Genomic DNA, 10,638 nt, shown 5'->3' on the forward strand with positions numbered 1-10,638 from the left:
AGATTGGTTTTGCCTATTCTAAAATTTCATGTACACAGAATAATATACCCTAACATTTGTTTCTTCTTTCAATAACAGTTTTATTCAGTACCTATGATAGCTCACAGACATACATGTGATGTCTCTTCAATGTGAGTAATGAGTTCTCCCAGACTGACCAAAAGGCTGAAGGCATTTCTAAGGCCTGGCCTGTGACCTCCTTCCCTTTGCCCTCCAATCACATTGTCACTGAGAGATCATAGACAGTTGGGCCTCAGAAACAGAAATGCAAGTCCTGTGTCCCATTTGAGCCCTGGGCTCCCTCTTGCCCATCACCCTCCACCATCCAGACTGGTCCTGGAGGCCTCTTGTCAGCTGCACGCCCACACTAACTTCCCACACCAGGGCTTCATCCACATTTCTCTAGCCAGGTGTGCAAAAGAGTGTCACAATCTCAGTCCAGGCAATACCCAAGTGGGTAAAAGTACAGGTGAGTGGGCAGCTGGAAGGAACAGGATAAGCAGAGGCATTATGTGGTCCTGTAATTCTGTGGGGGCGAGGGGGTGGTACAGGGGCGGAGACTAGGCAGGGGCTGGAGAAGAAAACATTAAGAGAGGGAACATCACAGACTCCTGAGCAATCAGGGCTGGGCAGCTGAACAGTGCTTAACTGGAGCCACTGGGACGCTGGGCACAATGTTCTTGCCCTCTAAGAAGGACCTCAAGACCGCCCTGGAGGTCTTTGCTGTTTTCACTGGATCTCCACTGCCTTTTTCATCAGTGAGTCTTCAGCCTTTGGTAGGGTGACCAACCATCCTGGTTTGCCTGAGACTGAAGGATTTTAGGGTTGCAGGATGTTCAATGGTCAAACTAGGGTTGTTCCAGCAAAACCAGGAAGGTTGGCCATGGTATTTGTGGGATCTGTGAGTGTCCCTGTGGGCATGTGTGTGTGTGCATATGGGTGTGTGCCTATGCAGGGGTGTGTATATGCGCGTGTATGCACATGGGTTTTGCTGCAGGTGTGAGCCCTCCTGGGTCTACATTGGGGTGTAGAGGGCATGCTTTGGGAAGATGAGGAGCAGTTCCACTGAGGCTAGCCAAGGAAAAGGGCTTAGCTGCAATCACAGGGACTCAAGCAAACCACCAGTGACAGACAGTTGGGTCAGGTGGCAGACTGAGGCTCTGGAAACCTCGTCCAGAGGAATTTGACCATTTATCCATCTATGTCTTCCAACACCTACACTACAAACACTTGGTCAAAGTTATTTCTATGCTGGCCACTGTGTTCTAAATGCTGAAACAAATCATTACTGTGGGAAGGGATCCTAGAAACACTCTCACCTTTCCAGGGTTCAGGTGAGTACCAGCTGGAGTCAGGGACATGAATTAAGTGACCTTGTAAACTATCTAGGAATAAAGAATGTAAGTAGGCCCTGGTGCACAGAGCTGGCACAGAGGCATGCCAGTGAATAGGAAGGGTGGGCATTCCTTACCTCACCTCACTTGTTTTCAAATTCCAGGTCTACTACTTACTATCTGTGCAATTGTTATCCTTTCTGAGTCTTATTTTCCTCATTTGCAAAGTGAGAGCATTCAGGGTGTATTAATCAGGATGGTCTAGTTATGCCATGCTGATAAATTTACCCTGAAATCTCAGTGGCTTAACCCAGCAAATAGTTACTTCTTGTTCATGCTGAATGTCCAACATAGGTTGGTGGCAGTCACCGCTCACTGTGGACACTAATACTCAGGCAGATGGAGGCACCACCAAATTGTGTCGCTGCAAAATGGAACTTGAGGGATTACCAAAGCATGGGAGGGAAAGTGAATGGAGAACTCATCCGCAGTCCTTCCTACCTCCACCCAGAAGTGACAGGCAAGAAACCATTAGCTGTCGCCTCACTTTGAACGTCCTTAATTACTGATGAGATTGAGCATCTTTTCATGTTTATCAGCAATTAGTATTTCTTTTTCTGTTAACTGCCCATTTATGACCTCTGCCCCTTTTTCTCTTGAATTTGAGTTGACTCTTGAAGGACAAATAGGAAATAGACAAAGAAAGGAAGAACATTTGGGGCAGAGAGTGGGCAACACATGGAAAGCTAGGATGGCAAAGGGCACATAATGCATTCAAGGAGCTGCCAGTGGTTAAGTGAGGTGGAGGGTGAGAAGTACAGAATTGGTGTTCGATAGATATTGGATGAATGAATGAACAAACAAGAGAGGGAAGAAGGAAGAGACTGGAGAAACAGGCAGGGAACAAATTGTATAGGGCTTTGTAAACCATGGAAAGCAGTTTGGACTTTTTCTGAGAGCCATGTGGAGCCATGAGGGAGATTGACACAAGGTGATGGCATCAAAGATTACTCTAGCTGTGTGAAGCAAACTGATCATAGGAAGATAGAAGTGAAAGGGGCAATGCCAGGTAGGAGGCTGTTGCAGTAATCCAGATGGCAGTAATTGGACCAGGCCATTAGTGATGGTGATGCAGAGAAGAGGAAAGAAGAGGGGAGATTCAAGAAATCGGAGTCGAATTAATAGGACTTGAAGATGGGGGCGGGGCACGAGAGAAATGGAGGGAGCAAGACTGAGGGATCAGGTCCCAGTGTGAGCTGGCAGGGGCGCAGGTGGAGCGGAGAAGGGTTAAGGAGGAGAGTGGCTGAAAGGGGATGAGTCCAGGGACAAAATGAACTCAGAGGACTCCTAACTGGAGTTTGACTTTGGGTATACTAAGAAGTACAGAGAAGGCAGGCAGAAGAGCTCTCAGTCCTGGCAGCAGACGTGGCCTGCCGGTGTTTGCCCCTTTCTCACTAGCTCACATAGGGCAAGTGGGGCAATGGCCCTTCGGAGGCCTCTCAGCTCTTCACTCTAGGAGTGCAATTGAATCCGTTTGGACCGTAAAGGCCTTGAGAGAAGGCCCTCCCAGTAAGTGAGGGAAATAGGGCAGATATTGGTATTTTAGTTCCCATCTTGCAGATGAGGAACTGAGGCTCAGCAACGTCTTTGGTCACACACAGTAAGTGGCAGATCCAAGATTCATCACATCACAGGGCACCCCACCTGAGGCCACACTTACAAGATGTCCCCAGCACTGCCTAGGTTTGAGCAGAGCCTAAAGGAAACTGGGAGGTGTCCTCTGGACTAGGCTCATGCCTCTGTGTACTTCTCGAAGAAGTCAGTAGTGTCATATGGTGCTTATCAAAACCCAAGAACTACTGGCCTTTGCTGCACCCTTAATGCTCTTTCCCAAGGCAGTGCTTTTCAACTTTGTTGGATCTTTCTTCTGGAATTTACTTCCATATTTCTAAATCTTATTATTTGCTGATGTAACAATTTTAGACATTGTCTATTGACTTCCTAATATGGAAGATGAGAATTTGGCTGTATACACTATCACTGGAACTTCCTCTTTCCCCATCCTCCCAAAATTGTTATAGCACAGGTTTTGGTTAAATGCCTATGACTAGAAAATATGATTCATAATTGAGCTATTTAGTCACCAAGATTATATTTCCTTTCCCGTGGAATTTCTTGTTTTCCCTGAAGTTAATAATTGCCTTGTTTTATTTTGTTTTTTAATGTAATATTTTAAAATCAATTTTGGAATCTAAGTACTAAATATTTTACAGAAATAAAACTTTTTCTACTTAACATAAGGATTAAAAATACCTAATTCCAATCCTAGAAGTATCATCATTGCAATTTGACAAAATAATTTCAAAGTTTATCTGGAAAAAGAAACCGTTGAGATTAGAAAAGAGGAAGCACAGTTGTGAACGTTCCCTATGAAATGTTGGGCAGAAAACTGTTACATAAAAAGCTTCACAGACTCTAGAATTCACAGATAAAATTATTGAGTACAGGTCAGTGGCAGCGGCTCATGCCTGTAATCCTAGCTCTTTGGGAGGCTGAGGCAGGTGGATCACTTGAGATCAGGAGTTCGAGACCAGCCTGACCAATATGGTGACACCCCATCTCTGCTAAAGATACAAAAATTAGCCAGGTGTGGTGGTTCGTGCCTGTAATCCTAGCTACTGGGGAGGTTGAGGCACGAGAACTGCTTGAACCCGGGAGGTGGAGGTTGCAGTGAGCTGAGATCATGGCACTGCACTCCAACCTAGGCGACAGAGCAAGACTCCGTCCAAAAAAAAAAAAAAAAAATTGAGTACAGTGATCTTGAAACAGGCACACAAATTTAATATTTCATAGTGAAGCATCCTAAAGCCATTTAGGGGATGAGTTTCTTACCACAAAGTACCAGGAAAATCGTTCATTTCATTCAGAAACTTAGTTGTAGCCTTACTCATACCATGCACTGAAATGAATTGTAGTTAATTGCTTCATTTTACGTTTCTTTTGTTATTTATTAGAAATCTATTAGTTATCACGAATTCACCCTCTGAATCTCTGCAGACATATCAATCTCTCAGTATGGGCAAATACAACAAGAATCTAAGTCCCCCCCATCATTTTATTTCCTTTAGAACATCACTGCTGGAGCTCAGCGTCTTCCTGTTACAATTTGGCCTCATGCACAGCTGTCACCTCCAGGGCCCTTGAGGCACCTTGGGTGCAAAATTTAAGAAAGTGCTCACTCTCAGGGCTGTGCAAGTGATGGGCCAGTACTTGCATGAGCTGAGAGTGAGTGTCTTGCTCAATGTTGTGCCCTGGGCGCCTTGCTCACCTCTCCCTATCCCTGGCCCTGCTTGCTGCCTTCCTTCATTGGGTCATTTTTTTCCTGGATTCTATGCCTTCCTCTTTCTTGGTTTACTCCCTCATTTTGGTGAAGCACATTCTCCAGTAGTTTTCTGAGACAGGAGCATGGGAGACAAATTATCTGAGACTGTGTGCATCTGAAATTGCCTTTATTCCACTTACATACTTGATTAATAGTTTGACTGCTTATATAATATCTTAGCTGTGTCTAGTGTAAGTATTTGAGTCTAGAGTCTGTTTGGTTCAACTTTTCGGGGAACAATCCTCCCATCATCTAGTTGTGTAGGGGAGGAGAGGGAACCTGGGGTTCTAATTCCTTGGCAGACTTTCAACCAATCCTCCAGTTTTTCTAGCCCTGTGCCTCATCCCTGCCTCTTGTGGCACCTGATGCCTCCAAATTCTGAGTCTTTCCTAGATCCTCCAGTGCAAATAGGCTCACATCTTGTAGGCATCCCCCTTGCAGGTAACTAGATTTTAATTTTTTTGTTCTAAGTCAGTTACCCCCTCCTCCATCTGCTGTCCTACATGGAAATGTTTTGCTAATATCTCTTATCTGCTGTTGGCATCTCATTAATTCTCTTTCTCCTTGTGGATCTATAGTTTAAAAAACATTTTAATGATAATTTTCATGGAGCTCCAGCAAGAAGTCAAGACAAAAACTCGTGTTCAATCTGCGATGTTCAATTTGAAATGTTCTCTGTCTTTTCTAACCTTTTATTGACCTACTTTCCCAAATAATCTTACTTACAGCTGCCTTAAAAACTGAGTTCAGTAATAATTCTGAGTGTGGCTCCCTATGACTCATCTCTAGTAACTCTTCCTAACTACACTAACCTACAGCTTTCCTATCTTACTGGAACTTAATACAGCCCAGTACCTTATTCTATTCCGGTTTGTATTTTTCTTTGTTTCTTTGCCATCTGGTGTGCTCCCAACCGGGTTGAAGGTGGGTTTGTGCTTTCCCTGGTATTCCCTTAACTAATGCCTCAGAGAGAAGATATGGAGAGGAGGATGTGAACTGGAGGAAAACTGTTCCAGGATTTCCCACCTCTGGTGGCCCACCACTGGCTCACTGCCATTGACCACACTGCAGGCAGAGCCCAGTGCAGTGCTGGAGCAGGGCCCAGGGAGGAGAGGGCTTACAGTGTGAAGCTCAGCTAGGGAGGAAGACACCTTGCCTTCTAGACCTGAATCAGGTTTCCAAGACCAGATAGGAGAGGGGGCTGGGGACATGGGCAGGTGGGCCAGGTGCTGGGGTGAAGAAGTGAGAGTGTTGAGTGGGTATGGGTGAGAGAGAGTGCATATGACCTTGGGATGGACAGAACTCCAGAGAGAGGGTAAGTATGAGGGACCACTTGAAATTCATTAACTCTGGTCTGGGCTTCCTGCAGTAACCACTGTGATCATTGTCAACCTCTACCTGGTGGTGTTCACACCATACTGGCCTGTCACTGTGCTTATTCTCATCTGGCTGGCTTTTGACTGGAAGACCCCTGAGCGAGGTAAGGGTCCTGCTGGTGCTGTGTTGCCACATGCTCTTTCCCCTTCTCTCATCACAATCCTGAGAGGCTCTGGCCAATTCCCAGACAGCCCTTTAGCCTGTCCCTCCCTGGGCTAGAGAGGCTGAGGGAAGGGGTCCTTTTAATGTGGTAGAAAGGCCCAGATCAGAACTGGAGTAGGTTAGGGGAGGGGCAGCTAGTGAAGCAGAAGCTAGGCCTGTCCTAAATTGCCCTGATATGCCCACCTTCCTTGCCACTTAAGAGGCCAGGAAACAGCAGGGGGTGAGATCACCTAGGGCAGGCCCACAGTGGGAATGGACAAAGCTTGGCTGCATTGCCTCTGTTTTCAGGCGGCCGCCGGTTTACCTGTGTGAGGCGCTGGTGCCTGTGGAAACACTACAGCAATTACTTCCCTCTCAAGGTCAGTAGGCCCAGGTCCCCACTCAGGCCTGGGCTCAGCCCCGACTTCAGTGCTAGCAGTTGGGTCAGGCTAGGGGTGGAGGGCGCCATCCACATTGAGGCTCTTGAGAATGACGCCCCCTGGAGTTGTACATTGGGCAATCTGCATGGCTAGACCTAGCCGTCCTTTTCTTTTCAGATCTCTGCCCAAAAGAGGAGTTCTCTACCCTGGGGATAGCCCTCCTGATTCTACTTTCTTCCGCAGCTTCTGAAAACTCATGACATCTCCCCCAGCCACAACTACATCCTCGTCTGCCACCCTCATGGGCTCTTGGCCTTTGGATGGTTTGGCCACTTTGCCACAGAGGCCTCAGGCTTCTCCAAGATATTTCCTGGCATCACCCCTTACGTGCTCACACTGGGAGCCTTTTTCTGGGTGCCTTTCCTCAGGGAATATATAATGTCTGTAGGTAAGTTGGCTCCTAGGACACAAAGCCAAAGAAAAAATGGCTCCCCAAGGGAGAAGTGTAGGGGGATGCATGAGAGCAAGGCCAGCTCCCGATCCCCTCTGTTCTGAAACCGCTATCATAGGCTCACCTGCCTGATGTGAGGCTCCTTGCACTGTCCCTCCTTTGAAGCAGTAGAGAGGAAATGTAGAGGTTTGGGAAGTGGCCAATGGCTGTTTGGCTTTTTCTATCCACCAGGGGCCTGCTCTGTGAGTCAATCCTCCATCGACTTTCTGCTGACTCATAAAGGCACAGGCAACATGATCATTGTGGTGGTTGGTGGACTGGCTGAGTGCAGATACAGCCTGCCAGGCTCTTCCACCCTGGTCCTGAAGAACCGGTCTGGTTTTGTGCGCACGGCCCTTCAGCATGGGTAAGGACAGCTCCAGTCCAGGCTGGGGGAAGGGATCCAAAAGTGTTGCAGGGAAAGAAGAAGACGGGGTTTTGAGGAAAGGACATCCACAGAGAGAGAAGGAAGTATACAATACATTCTTATGAACTATGGTCATCAGGAAGATAATTTTTATTTGTCAATTAAAAAATAAGTTAAAAAAAAAAAAAGAGGGAGGAGGAAAGCCACCTGTGGGTTGAAGAGCTGGGACCAGGTCCTGGAGGCATTTCTGCTGAAGTAGAAAGGGCAGAGGGCCAGCCCTGAGCCTGTTCTCCCTCACAGCAGCCCCTCATCTGGGCCGGTCCCTCTATACAAGGGGACTGGCAACAACTCTGTCTCAGAGAGAGCCAAGCTTAGCTTGTGTTAAAGTGAAGAAAATCAACTGGCATGGCCCTTGGGTCTTACCTTCCAGCGTTTCAGACCCAGGGGTTCCCAGGAGGGTCTGAGCTTGCCTCCTCCTTTAGCTTACTACTGCTTTGCCCCCACAGGCAGCCAGGGGTAGGCCATGGATCTCCCAACTTGGACCTAGGCACAGCTGGACTGAGGTCTGGGAAGCCTGTAGGCAGACCCAGGGATCACGGGCCATCAGCGTGTCTGGCATTTGACAAGGTCCCTACCTTTCTGGGCTTCACAGGATATGCTTTTGCTCTGCAGGGTGGCTCTAATACCTGCCTATGCCTTTGGGGAGACGGACCTCTATAATCAGCACATTTTCACTCCTGGTGGCTTTGTCAACCGCTTCCAGAAGTGGTTCCAGAGTATGGTACACATCTACCCCTGTGCTTTGTATGGACGTGGCTTCACCAAGAAATCCTGGGGCCTTCTGCCCTATAATCGGCCTGTAACCACCATTGGTGAGTGGGCCTTTCTGCTGGCAGCCTCAGTCTAGGACACAGGATCTAGCTCTGAGGCTGAACCTCAGCTCTGACTCTGCTCAGAGGCAGGGAGGCTGGCTAGGATGAGTGGCAGCTTTTTGAGGTGAGGATGGGGATAGTCTGGGCTTGAGGCCTGGGGCCTATTCTGAGGAATGAGCTAGTCTGATGCTTTTCTCTTTTCCTTCATTGTCTCCCCTGGCAGTCGGGGAGCCTCTACCAATGCCCAAGATTGAGAATCCAAGCCAGGAGATCGTGGCTAAATATCAGGCACTCTATATTGATGCCCTACGTAAACTGTTTGACCAGCATAAGACCAAGTTTGGTATCTCAGAGACCCAGGAGCTGGAGATAATTTGACAGACATCCCCAGCAGCCTTCAGCCTGACTGGAAGGTATGGACCCAGTGAGAACAGGAGGACAAGAGTCACCTATGGGGCTCCCGCTCCTGATTTGACCAGTCCTCCTTATGGGGAGGGCCTGTTCATTTGCTTGTTTTCTGCACTCCTTTTCCCACTTCATTTCTTTTTCCTTCCAGCTCTTTTCTGCCCTTTCTTTGCAGCTACAGGGGAGAGAGTCCCAAGAAACAGGGAAGAGCCTAGGGGAGAGGTGCCCTGAAGGCACTTTGGTGCCAGCATTGAGGAAAACAATGGACAAAATAAAAAGCCCATGTTCTGATACTGCCTGTGCACCAAACTCCTCTGTTTTGAGGGCTCTAGGATCCCTGCGCATGTCTCTCCTTCTCTAGCTGTCAAACAGCCCCATCTCCTGGCATTGAGCCCCATCTCCTGGCATTGAGTCCTACTTCCTACAGGAGTAGGACTGGGGCCTGCAGAGCCAGTGGGCTTTGAGTTCAAGCTCCACCAACTTCAAGTCATGTGACTTTGGGGCAGTCAGTCACCTCTGAGCCTCCTTTCTTCACCTATAAAATGAGACTAACAATCTGTCCCCTACTTACCTCAAAGGCTGTTGGGAAGATGAAACAATATTGGATGTGATTGAACTTTATAAACTGGAGAGCTACACCAACCATTTTCTTCTCCAACCATTTTCCTCATTTCCTGTCCCTGAGCAAACAATGCCCTAAATACCCTCTGCTACCCACTAGCCCGCACTCAGTTTCCACCTCATAAAGCTATAACAGAATGGGTTGGACTCAGGCCTGATTTTCTCTGTTGTTCCCTCAGCAACTTGCCTATACTTGCGTGGCCCTATAATTCTGCCCTTTGTTTGAGAGTCAGCCAGCCTGCTCAGGATGGAAATGAGGCGCCTGGCTTTTAGCAGCCATAAAGAACTCTCCTTCTGAATGAAGTCTCTCAGACTCTTGGTCTAATGGCTGTTGCAATGACAGGCTACAACGTTTGGCTCACAGCCCTCTCATTCCATTCCTCTTGGGTGGGTGCCATTTGGTCCAGTGATTTACCTGCATTACGTTCGTCAGTTTGGTCTACAACATCCTGCGTGTTTACTGCAGTGTGAGCTGCTGCCTCTACCCCGGGTGCCTGCCTCATGTGATGATTTGTATACAGTGGCCAAAGACATGCTTCTGCTTTTCTGCTGTCTTTGTTACTTCTTGTGCCAGAGATTACATTTTCCCTGAGCTTCCATAAAGTGTTTTTAAACAGTCTGCAGCTTTCCTGTGACTGGTTTCCTTAAAAAAAAAAAACAACTCTAAGGTGGCTAGAGGACCAGCCTGGGCTGCAACACCCAGCCCATGCACACCTGGCCATTGCAGATTTGTCGTGGTCTACTGTGTGCACATTGCTCCACCTATACGATGGCATGGGGGTGGGCCCAGGGAAGCCAAAGGATTGGTGGCGGCCCGGGGGGGAAAGGTGCTGGGATTGTGAAAAGCGCCAGACCTCTCTTGAGCTACGTGTTCTTGAGCTGCTATCTGGTCTTCTTCCTGTGAGCCTCTACGCTATTGATTTTAGCTCAGGATGGATGGAGGGCAAAATAGGCAAATACTACTTTTCCAGGTAACAGCAGCCTTGGCTGGGAAGGAATCAGACCAGGTTGACACACTTACTAGTTGGGTAACTCTGGGTGAGCGACTTAAATTCGTTAAGTGTTAGTTTCCTCATATGCAAAATGAGCTGGAGGCTGGGTCTACCCAAGCTATTTGGGGCCCAGGCCTGAAGTGTATTTTGTAGATGCCACATTCTTAAGCTGAGAGTCAGTTCTGTGTATTGCTGCCCCCGGACAATGTTCCTTTTGGCAGGACATCTAGCCTGCTGGTCATGTGGTCACAGAAGACCTAAGGCAAGCTTGTCTACC

General features: G+C 47.8%; 1 protein-coding gene across 1 annotated transcript; it reads left to right on the top strand.

Moving 5' to 3' along the window:
* Positions 1-674: 674 nt before the first annotated feature.
* Positions 675-9,875, top strand: AWAT2 (acyl-CoA wax alcohol acyltransferase 2). The gene is made up of 7 exons (XM_033201174.1): positions 675-762; positions 6,086-6,196; positions 6,544-6,614; positions 6,858-7,062; positions 7,297-7,471; positions 8,144-8,343; positions 8,567-9,875. Exons 1-7 carry the CDS (start codon positions 675-677, stop codon positions 8,719-8,721), a joined length of 1,005 nt encoding a protein of 334 aa, XP_033057065.1. The 3' UTR covers positions 8,722-9,875.
* The last annotated feature ends 763 nt before the right edge of the window (positions 9,876-10,638 follow it).

Source organism: Trachypithecus francoisi, unplaced genomic scaffold (assembly GCF_009764315.1).
Source record: "Trachypithecus francoisi isolate TF-2019V2 unplaced genomic scaffold, Tfra_2.0 Lachesis_group6, whole genome shotgun sequence".
Taxonomy (NCBI): Eukaryota; Metazoa; Chordata; class Mammalia; order Primates; family Cercopithecidae; genus Trachypithecus; species Trachypithecus francoisi.

Excerpts from the sequence above, each read along its gene's own strand:
- AWAT2 (XM_033201174.1), top strand. The coding sequence starts at position 675 with ATGTTCTTGCCCTCTAAGAAGGACCTCAAGACCGCCCTGGAGGTCTTT. Across the intron at positions 6,197-6,543 it reads CTGGAAGACCCCTGAGCGAG|GCGGCCGCCGGTTTACCTGT; the intron begins GTAAGGGTCCTG and ends CTCTGTTTTCAG. Across the intron at positions 8,344-8,566 it reads TCGGCCTGTAACCACCATTG|TCGGGGAGCCTCTACCAATG; the intron begins GTGAGTGGGCCT and ends CTCCCCTGGCAG.